General features: G+C 46.2%; 1 protein-coding gene across 1 annotated transcript in view; it reads left to right on the top strand.

Annotated features, from left to right (window-relative positions):
* The window catches only part of TDRD5 (tudor domain containing 5), a 521267-nt gene that overhangs the window by 323148 nt on the left and 171905 nt on the right, over window positions 1-26214 (top strand). Inside the window, exon 13 of the mRNA XM_077452843.1 lies at window positions 19515-19646. Coding sequence (XP_077308969.1) covers window positions 19515-19646 — 132 coding nt within the window. The remainder of the gene's footprint in view (window positions 1-19514; window positions 19647-26214) is intronic.

Genomic DNA, 26214 nt, shown 5'->3' on the forward strand with positions numbered 1-26214 from the left:
AGTAAAGGAAAGTACTATAAAGCTGAGTTTATTTAAATACAATTAAATGGAGATACTGGCCATAACAGCCAGTCACATCAGCAGGAATTTGTACAGTTGACCCTGACAGTGGTGTGTTCTGCAATTCTAATCATTCTGTTAAGCTGGCCATACATCGAAATTCGGCCCGTTCAGCAGCAATTTTGATCCATGTTTGTGCTAGCTGGTTGTATACATGTGTGTACAATCAACCTGTCGCGTTTTTCCCCAATCAGTCCCGTGAACTATAGCCAGCAGTACAGATCATCGTGTAGCGCTCTGGGGTTTAGTCAGGGAGCTCCTCACCAAATTCCTTGTCAGGGGTAGCTACTGTAGATATCCTTTTGATTTCTACTAAAAGGGTTTGTTAGCATATATATATATATATATATATCAAACTAATATATACAGTGCCTTGCGAAAGTATTCGGCCCCCTTGAACTTTTCAACCTTTTGCCCCATTTCAGGCTTCAAACATAAAGATATAAAATTTTAATTTGTTGTGAAGAATCACCAACATGTGGGACACAATTGTGAAGTGGAACGAAATCTATTGGATAATTTAAACTTTTTTAGCAAATAAAAAACTGAAAAGTGGTGCGTGCAAAATTATTCGGCCCCCTTACTTTCAGTGCAGCAAACTCACTCCAGAAGTTCAGTGAGGATCTCTGAATGATCCAATGTTGTCTTAAATGACTGATGGTGATAAATAGAATCCACCTGTGTGTAATCAAGTCTCTGTATAAATGCACCTGCTCTGTGATAGTCTCAGGGCTCTGTTGAAAGCGCAGAGAGCATCATGAAGACCAAGGAACACACCAGGCAGGTCCGTAATACTGTTGTGGAGAAGTTAAAATTTGGATACAAAAAGATTTCCCAAGCTTTAAACATCCCAAGGAGCACTGTGCAAGCGATCATTTTGAAATGGAAGGAGTATCAGACCACTGCAAATCTACCAAGACATGGCCGTCCCTCTAAACTTTCAGCTCAGACAAGGAGAAGACTGATCAGAGATGCAGCCAAGAGGCCCATGATCACTCTGGATGAACTGCAGAGAACTACAGCTGAGGTGGGAGAGTCTGTCCATAGGACAACAATCAGTCCTACACTGCACAAATCTGGCCTTTATGGAAGAGTGGCAAGAAGAAAGCCATTTCTCAAAGATATCCATAAAAAGTCTCGTCTAAAGTTTGCCACAAGCCACCTGGGAGACACACCAAACATGTGTAAGAAGGTGCTCTGGTCAGATGAAACCAAAATCGAACTTTTTGCCCACAATGCAAAACGATATGTTTGGCGTAAAAGCGACACAGCTCATCACCCTCAACACACCATCCCCACTGTCAAACATGGTGGTGGCAGCATCATGGTTTGGGCCTGCTTTTCTTCAGCAGGGACAGGGAAGATGGTTAAAATTGAGGGGAAGATGGATGCAGCCAAATACTGGATGAAAACCTGTTGGAGTCTGCAAAAGACCTGAAACTGGGACGGAGATTTATCTTCCAACAAGACAATGATCCCAAACATACAGCAAAATCTACAAAGGAATGGTTCACAAATAAACGTATCCAGGTGTTAGAATGGCCAAGTCAAAGTCCAGACCTGAATCCAATCGAGAATCTGTGGAAAGAGCTGAAAACTGCTGTTCACAAATGCTCTCCATCCAACCTCACTGAGCTCGAGCTGTTTTGCAAGGAAGAATGGGCAAGAATTTCAGTCTCTCGATGTGTAAAACTAATAGAGACATACCCCAAGCGACTTGCAGCTGTAATCGCAGCAAAAGGTGGCTCTACAAAGTATTAACACAAGGGGGCCAAATAATTTTGCACACCCCACTTTTCATTTTTTTATTAGTTAAAAAAGTTTCAATAATTCAATAGATTTCGTTCCACTTTACAATTGTGTCCCACTTGTTGGTGATTCTTCACAAAAAATAAAAATTTTATATCTTTGTTTGAAGCCTGAAATGTGGCAAAAGGTTGAAAAGTTCAAGGGGGCCGAATACTTTCGCAAGGCACTGTAACTATTAGAGGCTGACATAGCACACAATGTCTTTAGTTGTACAAAATGAGCAGTGTAAAAACCTAATTTGAGCTGTCTTCAGGCCGGTGACATGACTCACGGCTGTTTTCCAGCTCTGATAAATGGCTTCTGAGAGAGGGGCAGTGATCTCCCCCTGACGTCAGCCATGGGAGATCACATGACTGATCGTCTCCTCCACAGAAGCCCTGTCTCGGAGCTGTAAAGCAGTCACGAGTCTTGACCGGCCTGAAGACAGTTAAAATTAGGTATTTACACTGCTCGTTTTGTAAAACGGACATAGTGTGCTTGTGCCAGCCTTTAATAGAGGGGCTGGCAGTGAAAATTTAATGATTTTATTTTACAAGCAATAGCAGGGAGTGGGGGGGGGGTGGGGGGGTTATTGGGCCAGGGACCAACACGGAGGCAGGTGACAGTGAGGCAGGAGGGGGTGAGGGGGGAGAGCAGAGGGGACAGTGTATGACAGAGGGGCGTACTTTGACCACGGTGATCAGGGTGGAGCTATCGTGGTCTATTTAGAGAGTGGATACAGGAAGTGCAATGTTCAGGTTTTCTGTAATCTGCTTTCAGGGACCATAATCTACATTTTATTTTTTGGGTTAACAAACACTAAGTTTGGCCTTGTACTTTTCTCTTATGCCACTAGGTGGCTGGACACTTGGTGGCATTAGATGTGAGGACGACATTTCTAAGTCAAGTTATGGGTATATGGGATATCTCAGCCATTGGGCAGGAGTTTTCTTAAATCTCTCAGCCTGCTGGGAGAACCTATATATTCCAGGGGAGTCAGGTTATCTATGTTCTGTGCCACCTGGGGGCAGGTGATCTATGTTCTGTGCCACACGGACTGCTTTCTGGGTGGATATGTGTCGTACGCCCCGGGCTGCTAGGCTGGAGATTAAGCCCATCCCCGGGGCATCTGGCTGCCAGGCTTTGTGAGGGCCTATCCAGAAGTAAGAGGGCATCGCAGGGTTGGGACTGTGGCTTGCAGTCTAACCAACAGTGACGGTTCTGCTGGCCGGAAAAGGGAAGCTGACGCCACTAAGGGACCAACCACCTTTACCAGGGACCACAGTGAGTAACTGAAGAAAGTACTGGAGCAGTATTCTCACCGAATGGGCTTGGTGGGGAATCTGGAAACTTCAGGCTGTGATTATGTCAGGGACCCAATCAGCAGAGGTGACGCTTGCAAGAGCAGCCTTGTGTGTCAAGCCAGGGACCAAGTCGATTAGCAGGGGTGAAGCTTGAAAGATACCTGGAGCGCCAAGCTAGGGACCCAGCAGGGAAGTGTGAGTGACGATTGAGGGAGATACCATTGCAAAAGCCTTGAGGAGCTCAGGGGATTCGAATTCAGTGAATCAGAGAGTCCAGTGAGAGACTAGAAGCTCCAGGGGCTGAAGAACTACAAGTAGACATTGTAGTAAAGCTGGAAGAACTGTTGAACTTTGTATTAGGAACTGTTAGATACTGTTGCCATAGGAGACGGCAAACCTAAACTTGCAGAAGTGGCACCTTGCTGGGGCTTTTACCTGTACGGCTGTCCTCCTATTGAAGTCTCAGAGCCTGCCAATTGAAATTTTAACTACTCAAGGGTGTCCCAGCCCTAACACTTTTTCCCTTGCAAAATATAAAAAGAACTGTTTAAAGAATGCCCAATGACTTTCACCATCTTTGCACCCACTATGTCTCTCAACCCGCTAAATATTGAATAATGTCAGTTGTCTTTGGCCTTGTATGTCCTTATTAGGCTGGAAGAGGTTAAAGACTTTGCTACAATTGTATTCTGACAACTTGGAAGGCTCCCCTTCGACAGAATACAATAGCACAACGGTAGTGATTCCCCCATCCACATTAAATCTGTGGAATGGGGTTCATTTTTTTCTTTTCAACCCACTGTTTTATAAAATGCTTACCTGCGCTTTTTTCAAATTGTTTCACTGAGATATGGGCTGCTGTGACATCACAGGACAAGGTTGAATAAAAGTGCATGTTACAGAAAACAGTTTCTTAAATTCAACTCCCTCACTGATGTAGTGACAAATGCGTTTTTCTTCCACACCCTTGATTTCATTAGCATGGTTATATAACTTGGGCTGCTGTTATATAAGAATAGTGGCAGGCAGCAATCCAACCCATACTACTATTGTATTGGAGTGATCAGCTGAGATACCACCTTCATTGATGCTATTTCACACAATGCTGTTTAGGGTCTGGATGAGATTCTGGAATGTCAGCCCAGCATTCAGTTAAAAATGGGGTATAAAGGATAAGCTCACCTTTTGTAACATGTTACATCTTACACCTATATTTAGGATGTAACATGTTACAGATGTACCGGTTCCCGAATCCCCAGTCTGACCGCTAGATGGGGATCTTCTCCCCCTGTCAATATGTCACAATCTTTAAAAGACGAGGCTGTGCGGTGCTCTGCCCATGTCATCCATTTATAGTGTTCTGTCAATCTGAAAATAACAAGGCCCAACAGCCATTGCAGCTGTGGGCTTGTAGTTCTCAATGAACTACCACGGCACTGTTGAGTGCTGTGGTGTAGTTCATTGATGCTTCCTGCTAGTGTGTTACTGCTTGGCCGCACGATGTACAATCAAACAACTTACAGTCTGCAAGAGCCCTACATAGCACCCACGATCTGCTGATTGCAATGCTTTCCAGGCATCCAATAAAAAATAAATGCACTTTTTTTACCTACAAAAGGTTGTGCATTTATTATTTTTTTTTGTAAAGGTGAATCTATCCTTTAAAACCTTTTAGTCCTCCCACCATAGAGTAAATTGATAATGGGAAATAGTAGAAACTTGTTGGTGATATTTCTTAATCATACATCACAGGGCATCTTCATAGTTGCAACCTATGTGTGTCATTATATGTCAGTATTACATTGTATATCCCTATATGTTGTGGTCGTTCAGGTGCTTATCTAATAGTTTTTTGAAACTATCGATGCTCCCCGCTGAAACCGCTGCCTGTGGAAGGGAATTCCACATCCTTGCTGCTCTTACATTAAAGAACCCTCTACACAGTTTAAGGTTAAACCTCTTTTCTCTTACGTTCACTGACTGACACAGCTCCTTTATTCTTGACCATTGGGTTGTTACTTCACCTTCAGGAGAGGACTAGGCAGAACATGTTAACATGTACAAAAAAAATGAACTTTCTAGTTCCGCCCATGGGGCGGTCCCTTCAGTAACAACCCTCCAGCCTGATTCCTGCAGCCTCAGTTTTGTTAGCAGTAATCAGCATGGACTCATGAAGAATCATTCTTGCCAAACTTATCTACTAACCTTCTATGAGGAGGTGAGCTGCCATCTAGATAAAAGCAGGCCTGTAGACGTGGTGTATCTGGATTTTTCAAAAGCTTTTGAAACCGTTCCCCATAAATGTTTACTGTACAAAGTAAGGTCCATTGGCATGGATCATAGAGTGAGTACACAGATTGAAAACTGGCTACAAGAACAAATTCATAGGGTGGTGATAAATGGGGAGTACTCGGAATGGTCACGGGTGGAAAGTGGGGTCTCCCGGGGTTCTGTGCTAGGACCAATCCAATTTAATTTGATTATAAACGACCTGGAGGATGGGGTAAACAGTTTAATCTCTGTCTTAAGAGAAGATATTAAAGTGGGAGTTCCGCAGTTTTTTTTGTTTTTTTTTTCTTTTAAAAGCCAGCAGCTACAAATACTGCAGCTGCTGACTTTTAAAATAAGGACACTTACCCGCCCAGCGCGCCCGCGATGTCGGCATCCGAAGCCGATTTCTCGATCGTCTCTCGGGTGCTGCCGCCATCTTGGGTATGGGTAGTGGAGCCTTGCGGCTTCATTTCCCAGTTCCCTACTGCACATGCGCGAGTCGTGATGTGCAATAAGGATGGTCCACGCTGTCTCTGGGATCTGTGTGTTTCCCAGCAGACAGAGGGGGACCCGCGGGAAGTGGCGTAAATATCCTCAGATTCTGCGGATATCTATGCCGGAAGTGGGTGCAGATACCTGTACTGTACAGGTATCTGCACCCCCCTCCCCCCTGAAAGGTGCCAATTGTGGCGCCGGAGGGGGGGAGGGTTCCAATGAGCGGAAGTTCCACTTTAGGGTGGAGCTCCGCTTTAAGATAAGCAGGGCAATTCTCCGCAGGATGTGGAAACCTTGCAAGAAGATTTGAACAAATGAATGCGGTGGGCAACTATATGGCAAAGGTAGTTTAATGTGGAGAAATTTAAAATAATGCATTTGGGTAGCAAAAATATATGAATGCAATCTACTCACTGAGGTGAGAACCTCTGGAGGACTCAAGGATGGAAAAGGTCCTGGGGGTCCTAGTAGATAATAGACTTGCTTGCAATGCCAAGCTGCTGCTAACAAAGCAAACGGAATACTGGCATGCATTAAAATGGGGATTAACTCAAGTGATAAAGCGATAATTCTCTCACTCTACAAAACTTTGGTCTGCCCTCACCTGGATTATGCTGTCCAGTTCTGGGCACCAGTCCTCAGGGAGGATGTACTGGAAATGGAGCGAGTACAAAGAAGGGCAGAAAGCTAGTAAAGGGACTGGAAGATCTTTTCGTGATGAAGAAAGGTAATGAGCACTGAACTTATTCTCTCTGGAGAAAAAAAGACGCTTGAGAGGGGATAGGATTTCAATTTACAAATACCATACTGGTGACCCCACAATAGGGATAAAACTTTTCCGCCCAAGAGTGTTTAATAAGACACGTGGCCACTCATTAAAATGAGACAAAAATTGGATTTTTGTACTCGGCATAAAATCCTTTTCTCTGTAGTTCACGGACTGACACAGCTCCTTTATTCTTGACCATTGGGTTGTTACTTCACCTTCAGGAGAGGACTAGGCAGAACATGTTCACATGTACAAAAGACAGAACTTTCTAGTTCCGCCCAAGGGGCGGTCCCTTCAGTAACAACCCTCCAGCCTGCTTCTTGCAGCCTCAGTTTTTTTCTGCCCAGTGAAGGAGAAGGACCTAGGAACTTTGCAGGCCCATCGGTCCGTGAATTTTTTTCTGCAGAAATTTGCCTTTTGCGCAAGATTAAGATTCTGTGATCTGCTATTAACAGCTGGTTGGGTGACAGGCTGGATACCCTTATCCTTGTAGTCTCCCCAGCCTGGCCAGCGAGCGTGTGCAATACCAGAACTTAACGCTGGGTCCTCCATGACATGCCCCCCAGGCTCCAGGGGTGGCCGGTGAGCGTAATGCTCCAGGGCACACACATGACCGGGCTTACGATGTCTGCGTCACAGTGTGCCGGGCCAGCAGCCACACTGTACTGATCGGAGAGTGGGTATGTGATGGAATGTTCCCCAGCTCGTCAGGACTGTTAAGTACAGCTCTCCCTGCCTCGGTGGGGCTGAGCAGCTGGGCATTCCCTTGGAGGTCAATTTGGGGGTCCCTCACCTCCCTCTCCTGTCTCCCTGTCCCTATCTTTACTCCCTGTCCCTATCTTTAATCCCCCGCCCCCTGTGGGTGATGCTGCATGGGCTGCTGAGCGGTGTGTGTGCCACATAGACAGGGGCCCCTTGGGGGGGCTGTCACCTTGGGTGGGGGGCTGCGCTGGGTGGCTGTGCTCTAGATGTCTGTTGTTTCTCCCCTGGGTGTCTGGAGGTCTGTGTCTGCTGATTGCTATAGCGCTGTTTGACGCCATTTCCTCTGCCGGTGTTTCACTTTCCCTCTCTGTATACAGTGTTCAGTGGCCATTTTTGATGTGACCAGGGAGAAGCATGGTCAGTAACCATTTTTCTCTAGTTCGGCGGCTATTTTCCCAGTGATTATGTCCTTTGTACTGGATGCTTGGCTGCCATTTTGTTGTAGCCTAAACATGTTTTTCATGCCTCAGTGCTGTTCCTTGAAGCTCAGCACAGCGTGGTTTTCTCTCACAAGCACCTGGGAGCTGACGCAGGCACACCTAGCTGGACAGCGCAGAACTCTGACAGGGTGGTGGGTCCTCTGGTGGGGGCCCCTCAGCCTGCAGCAGTTTGGAGGGTTTGACCATCACTCTCCTAAGTCCCCAACAGGTGGCAGACAGGGTAGGGTCAGTATGGCTTCAGAAACTAGTGTTTCTTCCCCCAAAATCCAGGAAATTGCAACCCTTTTGCCTGCAGGCAGTGCCTCTGGACGCTTGTCGGCGGTCCTTAACATGTTCGTTGCCAAGATGGAGGCGGTACATGGGTGCAAGGCTGGTAAAAAGCGCCCCCTAACCCCCCCTCCTCCAGGGAGAGCTCTGAGGCTGGTGACCCCTGCTCTGTTTCAGCATCAGAGCAGGGGTCACCAGCCTCAGAGCTCTCCAGGACCGATCGGACAATGGGGATGAGTCCCGGTCTGTGTGCGCACGGGACAAATTGCTTGTTGGAGCACTTATCACAGCTGTGCGTGATACCCTGAAATTTCAGGACACAGCAGATTCCTCTACTGAGGTAGTGGTCCCTTTTGGGTCCCGTACGCCAACCCGTACACCTAAGGTGTTTCTGTATCTGACTTATTTTGATAAGTTCATTTACAGGAATGGGGGCGACCACAACAGACCTTTTTAGGTCCCAAAACGCATGGAGAGGCATTCCCCCTTGAGGAGAGTCTTCCTAAATAATGGCCGGCTCCTCCGGTCATGGACCCCCCAGTATGTAGCTTAAATAAAAGTAACCATGATCCCGGTACAAGAGGTTCCTGTGTTTTAGGACCCCAAGGGCAGGAACTGAGGCAGTGGGCCATTCTTTATTTACGGTTGGGGGGTCAGCAATACGACCAGTACTGACCACAATACTTGTGTCGCAGACACTTACTAGATGGGCAAAACTTTTGCATCGCAAAATGGAGAAGCAGCAGGCTACTCACGTCTGCGTGGAACTAGCAGACCAGTTGGTGCACGGTTGTAAATACGTTGGAATCCTGGCTCTGGATACGTTTATTCCGCTATCCAGGGTTTCAGTGTCAGTGGTGCTGAGGCGCCTGATTTGTCTGAAAGGCTGGTCGGCTGACCAGGCATTTAAAAAAAGCCTTAACAGATTTACCCTTCCTTGGTGAGCGGTTCTTTGGAGCCTCGGATGACATCATTACGAAAGTCACAGGTGGGGAGAGTACCTTTGTCCCACAGGCCGGGAAGACAAAGGAGCCATGCCGCAGGCAAAGGCCATAATTTTCCACTCAAAAGAGGCTTTTCCGTCCATCCGGGACTTCGGCTAAACGTTCCCAGCCCAACAGGACGATCCTTAGGGACATAAGCGTCCCTGGAACTGCAAGTCTAACAAGCCTGCCAGAAAAGTGTTACCGCATGAAGGTTTTTCCCCCCGCCCGAATGAGGGTCGCCTTTGGGAGTTTGCAGCCCAGTGGGCCTCTAGGCTATCTAGCCAATGGGTCTGCAAACTGATTTCCTTGGCTACAAGATAGAGTTTCTCTCTTGGCCAACAAACAGATCTTCCCTTCCAGCATACCCTTACTCCCGGCTAGCTGGAAGGCCCCATGGGGGCAGTATGGGACCTGCTAATCCTCAGGGTGATAGTGTCTGTCCCGGTGCAGGAAAGTTTCCAGGGGTTCTACTCCAATCTGTTTGTAGTCCCCAAAGAAGGAAGGGGTATGTCCAATCTTGCACCTAAAGCCTCAATTGCTTTGTTTAAGTACCAGAGGCTCAGTGTGGAATCAGTTCACTCAGTTGTTGTACTCCATCAAGGGGACTCCCTGGCATCTTTGGACATCCAGGATGCGTACCTGCACATACCCATATTCTTCAGAGGGTTCTGCGAAATGCAGTCGGGGAAGCCCACTAACAGTTTGCGGCTCTCTCTTTTTGGCTTGGCTTCAGCACCCCGAGTCCTTACCAAGGAATTGACTTCAATTTTGGCGTTGAGACAACGCGGGATCACAATCGTAAGTCACCAGGACAACCTCCTGAGAGCAGCTTCCACCTCAGAATAAAAGGAGGATGTGGCGATCACAATGCAAACCCTGCAGGTATTTGGGTGGCAGTTGAACCTAAGAAGTCGGTGCGCATACCAATTCAGTGCTGGAGTGCCAAGGCCTACCGCTGGACTCTATGGAAGCGAGAGTTTTCTCCGTGCAGACTCTCAGAGCTGCAGTAAACCGAGTCTTGCAGAAGGAGATATTGACACAATGAGACATATATCTCCGTTATCCCTGGATCAGCAGATTTAGGTGAGCCAGTCAGTCAGGGACTCCCTGCTCTGGTGGCTGAGGTCCCCGGCACTTTAGTCTGGAAAGTCGTTCCTACCTCTGCATTGGGCTGTGATCACAACAGACGCCAGCCTGACCTGCTGGGGTGGACTACTGGGAGTACAGTCGACCCAGGGTCTCTGGTCGGGTGAGGAACCCAAGTTGCTGATCAGTATTGAACTCGGAGCGATCAGGGTTGCCTCTCCACATGAGACTATGAGGGTGTACGATCAGGATCCAGTCAGACAACGCCATGGCAGTCGCATATTTTATCCATCAAGGAGAAACAAGTAGCTCGGCTGCAACACGGGAGGTCACTCACATCCTTCAGTGGACAGAGCGACAGGTACCGGCCTTTACATCCCGGGAGGAAGAAACTGGCAGGCAGACTACCTAAGTCACCTGATGCTGGGCCCAGGAGAATGGGCATTGCATCCAGACATGTCCAGGCTATTGTGCCTGTGGTGGGGCACACCAGATGTGGATCTCCTGGCTCCCGTCTCAATCGGATGGAGCCGAGATTCGTATCCAGGATAAGAGATCCTTGGGCAGACGCGTCAATCGCGCTGGTGGCTCCATGGTATCAGTACCGGCTGATCTATGACTTTCTTCTGAAAAATCTACTACCACGTCTGCTCCGCAGAGTGGAGGCCAAGGGGGTCCCAGTAATACCAATTCCCCCAGATTGGCCTTGGCGTCCCTGACACGCCGACCTAGTACGCCTGGTTGCAAAGGCTCCCTGGCGACTGCCGTTGCGAGAAGACCTGTTTCAAGGTCCGATTCTCCATCTTGTTTTACCATAGCTGGTTTTAACGGCAGGCTGTTGAGAGCCAGATGCTAAGGTACCGAGGCCTATCGGACTCTGTGATCTCAGCTAAAAAAATATATACCTTTGTACCAGGAAGGCATACATCTCTGTGTGAGGAGAAAGGATGGCATTCGTGCACCTATATAGTTTCCAGGATCCTGCTGTTTCAAGCACCATTAGGGGACAAATATCAGCCTTGGCTGTCTTTCTTTTAGCGACCCCTGGCGTCTCACTTTTTAGTGAGCACTGTTGTTCAGGGGGTCCGACTTGTAGTTCTTCCGGTGCGTCCACTGTTACCCCGTGGGATCTGAATCTGGTGTTATCGGCGCTTCAGAAACCGCCATTTTGAGAACATCAGAGGAATTCTCTTGTTTACTCTTTCTCAGAAAAGGGGTCTTTCTAGTGGTTATTACATAGGCCAGGAGGGTTTCGGAACTGGCGGCCTTGTCTTGCAAGTCGCCCTGTATGGTTAGCCATAAGGATAAGGTGGTGCGTTCACAACCTTCCTTTCTGCCAAAGGTGGTTTCGGCGTTCCACATCAATGATGATAGTGTATTACCAGCTCTGTGTTCTAAACAGACACATCCTAAGAGGTGGCCCTTTATTCCCTGGATGTGATCAGGGCTATAAGGATATATTTGTGTGCCACGGCTCCCCTTTCAGGAGTTAGATCTCTGTTCGTTTCGGTAGCTGGTCTGAAAAAGAGGTATGGCGGTCTAGTCGATCTTCATTTCTGGGTGGGTCAAACAGATGTGGTACAGGGCTACGCCTTGAAGGGGCAGGTGCCCCCCCTTTCCTGCTATGGCCCATTCCACCATGACATATGGTTCCTTTCTGGCTTCCGACATCGAGTGTCAGTCGCTCTGGTGTGCAAGGCGGTGATTTAGTTGTCCATTCACACTTTTACCAAATTCTACTGAGTGGATGCAAGCGCATCGTCTGATGCCTGCTTGGCTGCAAGTTTTTTCTACAGACTGGATGTAAGCGCATCATCTGCCTGCTTGGACACAAGTTTGCGGGCAGCCCTGTAATGTTGCAATTCTACACTACTTTTTCTGTTTTAAAGAAAATACGGTTACAGTGCCTTGCGAAAGTATTCGGCCCCCTTGAACTTTTCAACCTTTTGCCACATTTCAGGCTTCAAACATAAAGATATAAAATTTTTATTTTTTGTGAAGTATCACCAACAAGTGGGACACAATTGTGAAGTGGAACGAAATCTATTGGATTTTTGAAACTTTTTTAACTAATAAAAAAATGAAAAGTGGGGTGTGCAAAATTATTCGGCCCCCTTGCGTTAATACTTTGTAGAGCCACCTTTTGCTGCGATTACAGCTGCAAGTCGCTTGGGGTATGTCTCTATCAGTTTTGCACATCGAGAGACTGAAATTCTTGCCCATTCTTCCTTGCGAAACAGCTCGAACTCAATGAGGTTGGATGGAGAGCGTTTGTGAACAGCAGTTTTCAGCTCTTTCGACAGATTCTCGATTGGATTCAGGTCTGGACTTTGACTTGGCCATTCTAACACCTGGATACGTTTATTTGTGAACCATTCCTTTGTAGATTTTGCTGTATGTTTGGGATCACTGTCTTGTTGGAAGATAAATCTCCGTCCCATTTTTAGGTCTTTTGCAGACTCCAACAGGTTTTCATCCAGATTGGTCCTGTATTTGTCTGCATCCATCTTCCCCTCAATTTTAACCATCTTCCCTGTCCCTGCTGAAGAAAAGCAGGCCCAAACCATGATTCTGCCACCACCATGTTTGACAGTGGGGATGGTGTGTTGAGGGTGATGAGCTGTGTTGCTTTTACGCCAAACATATCGTTTTGCATTGTGGGCAAAAAGTTCGACTTTGGTTTCATCTGACCAGAGCACCTTCTTCCACATGTTTGGTGTGTCTCCCAGGTGGCTTGTGGCAAACGTTAGACAAGACTTTTTATGGTTATCTGTGAGAAATGGCTTTCTTCTTGCCACTCTTCCATAAAGGCCAGATTTGTGCAGTGTACGACTGATTGTTCTATGGACAGACTCTCCCACCTCAGCTGTAGTTCTCTGCAATTCATCCAGAGTGATCATGGGCCTCTTGGCTGCATCTCTGATCAGTCTTCTCCTTGTCTGAGCTGAAAGTTTAGAGGGACGGCCAGGTCTTGGTAGATTTGCAGTGGTCTGATACTCCTTCCATTTCAAAATGATTGCTTGCACAGTGCTCCTTTGGATGTTTAAAGCTTGGGAAATCATTTTGTATCCAAATCCGGCTTTAAACTTCTCCACAACAGTATTACGGACCTACCTGGTGTGTTCCTTGGTCTTCATGATGCTCTCTGCACTTTCAACAGAACCCTGAGACTATCACAGAGCAGGTGCATTTATACAGAGACTTGATTACACACAGGTGGATTCTATTTATCACCATCAGTCATTTAGGACAACATTGGATCATTCAGAGATCCTCGCTGAACTTCTGGAGTGAGTTTGCTGCACTGAAAGTAAAGGGGCCGAATAATTTTGCACGCACCACTTATCAGTTTTTTATTTGCTAAAAAAGTTTAAAATATCCAATAGATTTCGTTCCACTTCACAATTGTGTCCCACTTGTTGGTGATTCTTCACAAAAAATTAAATTTTTTTTATCTTTGTTTGAAGCCTGAAATGTGGCAAAAGGTTGAAAAGTTCAAGGGGGCCAAACATTTTTACAAGGCACTGTACTTTTGCGTATAATGCAGTGCTGCATTGTTACCGCAAGTTCTGATGCGGTCAGATAAGGGGGTGACTCCCTTGTTAGGGAGCACTTCTGATTGTGGGTTAACATCTTTTATCTTACATTTTTTTTTTTTATTTAATCACTTTAATCTTAGTATAGTAAATGTGATATTAAAAGAGTAACAATATAAAAATGTTAAAAATTGGCAGCGTAGTACTGTTTTGGATTCATAACAAATGTCCGATATTGCATCTACCCCTGATCAGATTGAATATAAAAGCATGCACACTTTGAAGTGATTAAGCTGACACTTAAGAATAAAAAGCTTCTGTTTAATATTTCCGCTTCTCAAGATATTTATACAATTCCATTAACTACTTCCCGACCTCCGGCCATCAAATGACGGCCAGGCGGCGCACCAATTGTGGCAGGAGGGCGTCATATGACGTCCTCCCGTTTAAACAGGGAATATGCATGATCGTGCACGCGCATCCCTGTTTCTTCGGTGGCGGCGTGTCACGGAGACACCGCTCGCCACCGAAGGGGGTGAACAGCCATTGGGTATGGCTGTTTACCACGTGACAGATGGTCACACCCACGTTGTGCACGGCACGAGCACGTCAGTGGTGGCGTGTTCCCAGGATCACTGCTCGTCACCGACACTGGTAAACTGCCATTGGCCAGCTGTTTACCCACGTGATCGGCTGTGATCGTTACACAGCCAATCACTAAAATGTAAACAAACTGCGGTAACGAGATGTTATCGGGTTCTCCTCCTCACACACAGATCGTGTGTGAGGAGGAGATTGCGGTAACATCTTGTTACCGCTTACAGTGTACACCAATCACACTGATTGCCCCCCCCCCCAATAAAGAGGACCTGTGACCACCCCTCATAGTACCTGTCACAGCCCATCTGAGTACCCAAGTACCTGTCACAGCCCTTCTGAGTGCCCGAGTACCTGTCACGGCCCATCTGAGTGCCCGAGTACCTGTCACGGCCCATCTGAGTGCCCGAGTACCTGTCACGGCCCATCTGAGTGCCCGAGTACCTGTCACGGCCCATCTGAGTGCCCGAGTACCTGTCACGGCCCATCTGAGTGCCCGAGTACCTGTCACGGCCCATCTGAGTGCCCGAGTACCTGTCACGGCCCATCTGAGTGCCCGAGTACCTGTCACGGCCCATCTGAGTGCCCGAGTACCTGTCACGGCCCATCTGAGTGCCCGAGTACCTGTCACGGCCCATCTGAGTGCCCGAGTACCTGTCACGGCCCATCTGAGTGCCCGAGTACCTGTCACGGCCCATCTGAGTGCCCGAGTACCTGTCACGGCCCATCTGAGTGCCCGAGTACCTGTCACGGCCCATCTGAGTGCCCGAGTACCTGTCACGGCCCATCTGAGTGCCCGAGTACCTGTCACGGCCCATCTGAGTGCCCGAGTACCTGTCACGGCCCATCTGAGTGCCCGAGTACCTGTCACGGCCCATCTGAGTGCCCGAGTACCTGTCACGGCCCATCTGAGTGCCCGAGTACCTGTCACGGCCCATCTGAGTGCCCGAGTACCTATTTGCAGCCCATGCCTCATAGAATATATACGTTGGGGTGTTTGCTTCCAAAATGGTTTCATTTTGTGGGTAATTGCACTGTCCTGGTGCTCCATGACATTCAAAGGTGTGATAGGTAGGAATGAAATGAGATGTGTCATTTATGCTCCTAGAACACCTGAATGTGCATCTTCAATGTTCGGCCTCTCTATGTGACCAGGCTGTGTAAAAGTCCTACACATGTGGTATCGCCATACTCGGGAGGAGTAGCAGAATGTGTTTTGGGGTGTAATTTTTGGCTATATACATGCTATGTGTTAGAAATATCTTATAAATTGACAACTTTGTGTAAAAAAAAAATGCGTTTTCATTTTTTTCCACATTTTCCAAAAACTTCTGGAAAAAAATGAACCGTTCAAAAGACTCATTATGCCTCACAGATTATACGTTGGGGTGTTTGCTTTCCAAAATGGGGTTATTTATGGGCAATTCCATTGTCCTGGTACTCCAGGGCCTTCAAAAGTGTAATAGGTGGTTGAGAAATGAGATGCGTCATTTTTGCTCGTAGAACATCTGAAGGTACTACTTCAATGTTGGTGCTCTGTATGCATCCAGGCTGTGTAAAAGTCTCACACATGTGTTATCGCCGTACTCGGGAAGAGTAGCAGAATGTATTTTGGGGTGTAATTTGTTGTATGCATATGCTGTGTGTGAAAAATAACCTGATGATGACAATTTTGTAAAAAAAAAAATCATCATTTTGCAAAGAATTGTGGGAAAAAATGACAACTTAAAAAAAAACACCATGCTACTTAATACCTTGGAATGTCTACTTTCTAAAAAGGGGTCATTTGGGGGGTATTTGTACTTAGCTGACTTGTTAGTGTCTCAAGAAATGAGATACACCTGATATACTGAAGGCCTGACCCGATGTGATCAATTTTCAGTGATAAACAAAAGAGAGGGTATGACAGGGTCACGTAAATTTGTTGTGCCACATCCTAAAACATCACAACAAAGAAAAGGGGGTCCCCTGGGGGTGGACTTTTAAGGCACGTACAAATTATAATAGTATACAAATTATTTTATTACATAAGACCAAACAAAAGGTAATTGAATATACAGTATATATTAAAAAGTACACCAACAGGTATATATACAACCAGTATTGATGCTATGTCGTATCATTCATTTGAACAGAAAACACCCTACGCGTTTCGGAGCTTGGAAAAGCGTGTCCTTCTTCAGGGGTGTGTGGATACAATGTTTCTGTAGAATAATACTGTTAACATATATGACAATAGCCGCTGGGCACCATTTGATAAAAGAACAAACAATTGTACAGGACCATATGGGTATATTTGACTCCGCCAATGCTCGAGGTATATGCCCCAGTCTATCTCTATTCAATAAAGTGTTGTAGAGATCCTGCAGGAGTGGTGTGAAAACAGGTCTGCAGTCCCCTATTGGGGAAGAAGATTTTTTTCATATGAACTGGGACTTTTATAGTTGTTTTACCCAGAATAACACTTCACCATATGGAGTTGTGGGAGAGGATGAGAGGTCCGTCCAGCCGGCGTCCTGCCAATAAGGTCTGCAGGAAAAAATCTTCTTCCCCCAATAGGGGACTGCAGACCTGTTTTCACACCACTCCTGCAGGATCTCTGCAACACTTTATTGAATAGAGATAGACTGGGGCATATACCTCGAGCATTGGCGGAGTCAAATATACCCATATGGTCCTGTATAATTGTTCTTTTATCAAATGGTGCCCAGCGGCTATTGTCATATATGTTAACAGTATTATTCTACAGAAACATTGTATCCACACACCCCTGAAGAAGGACACGCTTTTCCAAGCTCCGAAACGCATAGGGCGTTTTCTGTTCAAATGAATGATACGACATAGCATCAATACTGGTTGTATATTTACCTGTTGGTGTACTTTTTAATATATACTGTATATTCAATTACCTTTTGTTTGGTTTTATGTAATAAAATAATTTGTATACTATTATAATTTGTACGTGCCTTAAAAGTCCACCCCCAGGGGGCCCCCATTTTCTTTGTTGTAATTTTCAGTGATTGGCACCATAGTTTGTAGCCTCTATAACTTTCACAAAGACCAAATAATATACGCTAATGTGTGTTATTTTTACCAAAGATATGTAGCAGTATAAATTTTGGCCAGAATTTATGAAGAAAAAATACTAATTAGCAAACAGTTATGACAGAAACAAAGAAAAAGGCATTTTTTTCACAAAATTGACGTTTTATTTATAGCACAAAAAATAAAAAACCCACTAGCGATCAAATACCACTAAAAGAAAGCTCTATTTGTGTGGAAAAAAGGACACAAGTTTCATATGGGTACAGTGTTGCATGACTGAGTAATTGTCATTCAAACTGTGAGAGCTCTGAAAGCTGAAAATTGGTCTGGTCAGAAAGGGGGTGTAAGTGCACTGTATTGAGGTGGTTAAAGATTAAGAGATACGTCAACAAGACTGGTGCATACAAGCCACACATATATAAATACATTAGGACAAAGTATGTGACAAAGTGTTGGCCTTTAGCTGGGACGTCCATGAGAAAGTGGCCACATTCTTGCTTCTTTTTTAAACCGTTGGTGTTATGTTGTTATATTTTGAATGTATTCTCGGAAGCAGGCGCAAACTTATGCTAACTGTTGCAGTCAGTCCAGTTCCCAAGCAAGGGAAGGGTGAGCTTTGCAACATATCTGAATATGCCTTAAGGCTGAAAAACTGATAAACTGAAGCTGATATGTCGGGCATATAAAACATGTACATTTTTTTTTTTAATCAGACGGATTGTCTAAAACAATAAATAATGTGTACACTGATAGGTGCAAATAAAGCCTATAAACAGTGGGACAGCTGCTATCACTGATCGTTGAACTCACACACTAGCAAAAATATGTAATTAGGTGTATAATAGTGTAGGCAGCAAATGATCAAAGCATATACTATATATGTTCAAAAATAGGTATATAAACAATGAAAGTCCAAGTGCAAAACAATTATATCCAGTCCATATATTGTGATTATAGTCAAACATATTCAGGAAAAAAAAAAAATTATATATTTTTATATATATATATATATAGATAGCAAGAAAATATCCAGTGAAAAAATGTTGCACCCACCACCACCAATAGATGAAATGGCCCTAAGGTCAAACAATGCTTTTATATCCAAAAGGTGTCTGCTGGGCTGTGGACTCCACTGTAAGACCCCTTTCACACTGCCGCCGTGTTTCAGGCACAATAGCGCTTGAAAAAATCGGCTCCATTCACTGCAGGGTGAAAGCCGAGGGCTTTCACACTGGAGCGGTGTGCTGGCAGGACAGGAAAAAAAAGTCCTGCCAGCAGATTCTTTGGAGTGGTGGACTCACCGCTGCTCCCCATTGAAATCAATGGGGCAGCGCTGCAATACCACCGGCAAAATGCCGCTCTGGCTGTGTTTTGCGGGCGGATTTAACCCCCTTTCGGCCACTAGTGGGGGGTTAAAACCGCCCTGCTAGCGTCACTAAAACGATGGTAAAGCGGCGCTAAAAATAGTACTTTACCGCCGATGCTTGGGGCGGCTTGGTGTTAAAGGGCTCTAATGCTCAATGACTCACGGTCTGCAAACACTCAGCACAAAAAACACCATAGCGCAATATTGCCAATAGATGTAATACATTTAATAATATCTGCTTACTTTTCAATTCAGTGAAATCATTGGTAGAAGAGAAATAGATTGCCTGCTCACCGCACTTACACACACTGTGGACACAGGAAGTGACGTCACAGGCTCCACCTGACGAGTTGCGTCACTTGCCTAATTTTTTCACTGGATATATTTTCTTGCATATATATCTATATATAGATATATATCTCTTATCTATTTTTTATTTTTTTTTATTTTTACTGGATATGATTGATTATAATCATAAGGACTGGAAATATTTATTTTGCACTTGGACTTTCGTTGTTTTATATACCTATTTTTGCACATATATATTATATGCTTTTGATCATTTATTCCATATATGAAGTTTGAAGGTTTTATGTTTAATTTATTTTTGTGGTATTTTATAACATATTTGAACAAGCGCACTATTATACGCCTATTTACATATTTTGTCTAAAACAATAACTTTCTACACTCAACACATCTTAATTTCTGTAAACTAAAACCCACTCTTTTCTTTATTAAGGATTTCCAGAAACGTAACATGTTTGATAACTACCTGATCCAGTCTTCAGAGCAACCACAGGAAGAGTCACAGGAACCCACACTGCCAAGTGAAGAGGACACAACAGGGTTAAAAAAAGAAGCCATAATACAGGTGCTAGCTCCCCACTTTGCACTTTGTAGGCCAGTATTTACAGTACATTATGTTTGGGCATAAAGAGGTTCTCTATATGAAGTTGAAATTTTTACTTGGAGAAAGGCTGCTCAGTGCTTTACAACTTTTAATTCGATTTAGCTGACTGTGGAAAGGACTGTAAAATAATGTAACCACTTCCATACTATGCAAATTCCAGCATTCCTCCTACATTTAAAAATCCATAATTTTCTTGCTAAATTACTCAGCACTCCCAAACTTTGTATTTTTTTTAGCAGACACCCTAGGGAATAAAATGGCGGTTATTGTAACTTTTTATGTCTCACGGTATTTGCGCAGGAATTATTCAAAGCGCAATTTTTTTTCGGTACTTAAAGATCTCCGTAAGCGATGCTTTAAAATTTTTTACAGGTTACCAGATTAGCGTTATAGAGGAGGTCTTGGGTTACAATGATTGCTCTCAGTTGAACTTTTGTGGCAATGCCCCGCGCGTGGTTTGAACATCGTTTACGTATGCGGACGCAACCTACGTATACGCACGCTTCTGCATGCAAACACGCAGGGACGGGGGCAATTAAATTTATTTTATTTACATTTTTATTTTTTACACTTTCTTTTAAAAAAAAAAAAATTTAATCACTTTTATTCCTATTACAAGGAATGTAAACATTGCTTGTAATAGGAATAGGGCATGACAGGTCCTCTTTATGGAGAAATCTGTGGACAATAATGCCCTACATCTCTCCTCCAGGCTGGAAAGCCTGAGATAGAAAAGAAAAACGAAACTATCTCGGCTTACCATATACAACTGCCCGGACGTGATCTCATAATGTTACGCCGGGGCCCCGAGTGTCCTAGAGATGGCCGCAGTCATCTGTTCCTCTGAAATCTCTATGGCCCTCTTCCGGCACAGGCAGAAGGTGGGGGCACCCGTCCCACTCCCTGTAAGAACAATCCAGCGGCTGAACTGCTGCTATGATTGTTCTTACAGTGCAGGGAATTGCCGGATGAAAAAGATATAATCTGAATAATGCCTGCAGCCACAGGTATTATTTAGATATCCCCACTGAAAGCCCAGGACATCATATGACGTACTGTGGTATGGAAGTGGTTAAAGCCAAATTAAACCCTCACTATTAATCATGTAGCTAGGCTACATGCACAGTAATTAATATATAATAAAAAAATATTAAAATGCCACTGCCAATGGCAAGGGTTAAAATATACTGTGTTACTAACACATTGGCAAGTTGGACTGCAGCTTTCTTATACAAAGAAGAGTCCTATCCCTCCCAACAATTCACCAAGCCCCTTCCATACACAATTTCCTCAACCCCAAGCAGGGCTGTTGATTGGAGCAGTGTTTGTTGGGGAGGGGAGTGGTTTGGTTGAGAGAGCCATGCTGTGACTCTCCTATTTGCTGGCAGCACAGGGTATTTTAAAGTGCATCTAAGCCTATAATTTATTTCTATTGTGCAGTATAGGACACAGGCTGAAATTCATAGTTCTCCTGGAAGTCCTTCCCCAGAACCCTACCCCACTCTGAGTGTCTTGGGTTTTTTTGGAAAGCTCTTCTTCCTTACAGAGAAATCACTCCTAGGTTAGCTCAGTTCATTTGTTTTTCTTCAGTTACTTCAGTCAGCTTCTCATTTTATTCTAATACAATAGAAGCAGGGCATCCAGATCAGTGTCTGTACTTTTGTTTCAAACACTGAATTCTGCATATTTGCTTATTTCTTCATTTTGTGTTTTGGTAACGACAAGTTGCTCTGCTGGTCCAGGTCTGTAACAGGCAAAGCTTAAACCCTATATAGGGGCTAGTAACATGGACAGATATGATAGGGTCACCGTGTATCTCTGACCATTACTTTTGTCCTACAATCCTGAATAGTGTACATTCATACATTCGAACTGTCAGGAAACTGGATACAAACTAAAACCTCAAAAAATGTAAAATACAAAAAGGTGTCAACTAAACTATAAAGTAGCTGCTAACACTCCCCACACTTCCTCAAAATGTGATAATGCAAACCTATATAACCCAATGTGTCGCTGTCATGGGAGGGATGCCTAACACTGGCATCCAGCACAGAGTAAACGGATCAATGGTCTGAACTAAAGTCATCAGGCTCAAAGGTAAGTGAAAAAAATAAATAAATAAATATATATATATATATATATATATATATATATATATATATATATATATATATATATATTTATTAAGGATAAAGACAAACGTGCAAACCAAACACAGCAAACCATGAACAAGCAAGAATGCAAATAATACACAGCAACCCCAAAACCCTAACCTAACTAACTATATATACACACGGAAAGGGAACACACATATATATCAACAAGGCAGGGATGAGAGACAAGGAGAACAGGAGGCCAGGTGGAGGAAGCAGAAGCAAGGGGAGCCAAGGCAGGAATCAGGGGACAAGTCTCAGGAACTAGGTACAGGAAACAGAGTCCAGGACAGGGCAGGAAGCAGATCAGGAACAGGTTTCTGGCATCAGATCAGGCAGGGACAAGGCTTGCAGGAAGGAATTCTGAAGTACTGAGCCTCAGTGAAGGGCGGGCTTATATACTCCCAGCAATTCCACATCAGGTGCAACTTGATCACTAGAATGTCCATTTGCTGGGAGACACCCGCTGGTGGCCACCAGAACTGCACCCTTTGATGCCGAAAGAAACAGTGACACCAGCAGGCGATCCAAGCAATAACACTGTTCCTGACAGTTCCCCCCCTCCCCCCAAGGAGTGGCCTTCGGACACTCCATTCTGCCCTTGACCTGGCAGTGCATGTAAATATGGAAAAGTCCCAAAAAGTCTCCCCTGTGACTGCGGACTTCTTTGCGCTCTCTGGCCAGAGTCTCTTAACCTACTGGGAGGCGTGCCACCCAAGTCCGACAATGGGACCTGTATCCCACCACCAGTGTCTGGAAGTTTTTAGATCTGGAAATAAAAACATGCAGGGCAGCGAGCTCTGGGTCGTCGGGCAGGGCAGCGAGCTCTGGGTCGTCGGGCAGGGCAGCGAGCTCTGGGTCGTCGGGCAGGGCAGCGAGCTCTGGGTCGTCGGGCAGGGCAGCGAGCTCCGGGTCGTCGGGCAGGGCAGCGAGCTCCGGGTCGTCGGGCAGGGCAGCGAGCTCCGGGTCGTCGGGCAGGGCAGCGAGCTCCGGGTCGTCGGGCAGGGCAGCGAGCTCCGAGCTGGCACAGACACATCTGGCTGGGCAGCTGACAGGAACACCTCTGGCTGGGCAGCAGACAGGAACACCTCTGGCTGGGCAGCAGGCAGGAACACCTCTGGCTGGGCAGCAGACAGGAACACCTCTGGCTGGGCAGCAGACAGGAACACCTCTGGCTGGGCAGCAGACAGGAACACCTCTGGCTGGGCAGCAGACAGGAGCAGCTCTGGCTGGGCAGCAGACAGGAGCAGCTCTGGCTGGGCAGCAGACAGGAGCAGCTCTGGCTGGGCAGCAGACAGGAGCAGCTCTGGCTGGGCAGCAGACAGGAGCAGCTCTGGCTGGGCAGCAGACAGGAGCAGCTCTGGCTGGGCAGCAGACAGGAGCAGCTCTGGCTGGGCAGCAGACAGGAGCAGCTCTGGCTGGGCAGCAGACAGGAGCAGCTCTGGCTGGGCAGCAGACAGGAGCAGCTCTGGCTGGGCAGCAGACAGGAGCAGCTCTGGCTGGGCAGCAGACAGGAGCAGCTCTGGCTGGGCAGCAGACAGGAGCAGCTCTGGCTGGGCAGCAGACAGGAGCAGCTCTGGCTGGGCAGCAGACAGGAGCAGCTCTGGCTGGGCAGCAGACAGGAGCAGCTCTGGCTGGGCAGCAGACAGGAGCAGCTCTGGCTGGGCAGCAGACAGGAGCAGCTCTGGCTGGGCAGCAGACAGGAGCAGCTCTGGCTGGGCAGCAGACAGGAGCAGCTCTGGCTGGGCAGCAGACAGGAGCAGCTCTGGCTGGGCAGCAGACAGGAGCAGCTCTGGCTGGGCAGCAGACAGGAGCAGCTCTGGCTGGGCAGCAGACAGGAGCAGCTCTGGCTGGGCAGCAGACAGGAGCAGCTCTGGCTGGGCAGCAGACAGGAGCAGCTCTGGCTGGGCAGCAGACAGGAGCAGCTCTGGCTGGGCAGCAGACAGGAGCAGCTCTGGCTGGGCAGCAGACAGGAACAGCTCTGGCTGGGCAGCAGACAGGAACAGCTCTGGCTGGGCAGCAGACAGGAACAGCTCTGGCTGGGCAGCAGACAGGAACAGCTCTGGCTGGGCAGCAGACAGAAGCACATCGGACCGGGAAGCTGGCACGTCAGGCTGGAAGGCAGGCAGAGGCACGTCAGGCACATCAGACTGGAAGGCCGGGACATCAGACTGGAAGGCGTCGGACTGGAAGGCCGGGACATCAGACTGGAAGGCGTCGGACTGGACAACAGGCATTGACACTGGCACGACAGGCTGAACAGCAGGCATTGGAACATCAGGCGTGGAGGCAGGAGTGGGTGATGACAGAATGGTATGGGTTGGTAAAAACTTCAGTTTCTTTTTGGTTTTACCAACTGAAGATTTGTATGTGGGCACAGGGCTGTAGGTAGTGGATGCAGCTGGTAAGAGCGAAGAGCGGAAGGATGGTAAACAGAGGGAGCAGATTTTGAGAGGAGATTTAATGGAACTGATGGAGGCAGCCGAGAATTAGCGGAGGGGTTAAAGGCTGGGTAGGTACAGCAGGAGGAAACAGGGTACTGGTACTTGATTGGTAGCAGGGTGTATTGGTCAGAAATTGTGGTGGTTGGGGGTAATAGAGAGGAAGATATCCCAGCAGGCTGGTATCTGGACACAGAAATGGGTGCTTGGAAGCTGACAGAAGCTGAGTACAACAAGCTTGACCAGGCCTGTAATAATGGTTGCACAAAATCATGTTTGCACACTGTCAATACGTGCTGCAAGCACCTGTTGAGTATTGCTTAAAGAAAAAGGCAGTCATCTTCCAACAGCTACACCAAAGACTCTACCTGAGCTGCACTAAAAGGGGGTGTATAGTCATCACCTCCACAAGAGGCATCAGACAGGGCCAACTCCGTACAGATCCAAATCAATGGCTGCACGTCCTCAAACAGAAAACTGCCCTGATCAACGAAAACATGGGCTATACGGATACATTCTAGCAGTTGCTCTCTAGTGTATTCACCTAATGTCTGATGACAAAAATCTGTCATCTGTTGCTGGAAGCGAAAGATACAGAATATCTTCCAGATGCATTTTTCTTGGCAATAGCAAGTGTCCAGACCCTATTCCCAAGTGCAGCTGATCTGTTAGTATGGCTTCAGAATTCTGTCATGGAAGGGATGCCTAACAGAGGCATGCAGCACAGAGTAAACAGATCAATGAGCTGCACTAAAGGAATCAGGGTCAAAGGTAAGTGAAAAAAAAAAAAATATATATATATATATATATATATATATATGGATAAAGAGATCCAAGCAATAACACTGTTCCTGACAGTTGCGCTAAAAGTACCGTATTGGCATAAAACACGCATCTCCCCCCCCTTAAAATAGGGGGGAAAGTGTGTGTATGTTGTACGCTGATATAGGCTGCCACTGAGGGGAGAGGGGGCGAGCGCCACCGAAATAGACAGCTGGATCTCCTGTGTGCTCGGCTCAGTCGCGCCCAGTCCCACCCCCTGGACGGCTCCTTGCATTGACTTCCCGGCTTTGGTCGGCGTTAGGTCCATCATAGGTTCGAGGCCAAGGGGCGGGACACCCAAGTACACAGGAGATCTGGCTCTGTCTATTTCAGCAAGGCTGCAGATGGACACTGATCAGACTGCAGTGAGGAGTAAGGCTGCAGGTGGGCACGGATTAGACTGCAGTGAGAAGCAAGGCTGCAGATTGGCATTGATTAGGCTGCAGATGGGCACTGATTAGACTGCAGTGAGGAGCAATGCTGCAGATGGGCACTGATCAGGCTGCAGTGAGGAGCAAGGCTGCAGATGGACATTGATTAGGCTGCAGTGAGGAGCAAGGCTTCAGATGGACACTGATCAGGCTGTAATGATGGGCAATGGCAAGAACACTAGGCTGCAATGATGGGCAATGGCGAGGCTGCAGCTGGGCACTGTACAGCTTGCAATGATGAGCAATGGCGAGGCTGCACATGGGCACTGATCAGGCTTCATTAATGGGCAATGGCGAGGCTGCAGATGGGCACTGATGAGGCTGCATTGATGGGCATTGACCTTTATTTTGCATTCAAAATTATTTATTTAATATTTAAGGTTTTTTTTCCCTGAAACTTCTTTCTTAAATTAAGGTGCGTGTTATATGCCAATAAATACGGTAATTAGATTAATCATATGCAGGGTGGCACAGATATGGAGGATAAATATACAAGTAATATATAATCTATGAAGTAAAGTTAACAGCCCAAATAGTGTAAGTGCTCAATTGTAATATATATATATATATATATATATATATATAGTGCAAGTGCTCAGTGTATTTGTACACTGTCCTCAATGGTGTTTTAAAACAAACAGTAATGGTAGTCCACAATAGCAGCAAAGAAATAGTTGTAAAA

This window comes from Lithobates pipiens, unplaced genomic scaffold (genome assembly GCF_037356315.1).
Source record: "Lithobates pipiens isolate NorthernLeopardFrog02 unplaced genomic scaffold, aLitPip1_a1.2 Scaffold_23, whole genome shotgun sequence".
NCBI classification, from domain to species: Eukaryota; Metazoa; Chordata; class Amphibia; order Anura; family Ranidae; genus Lithobates; species Lithobates pipiens.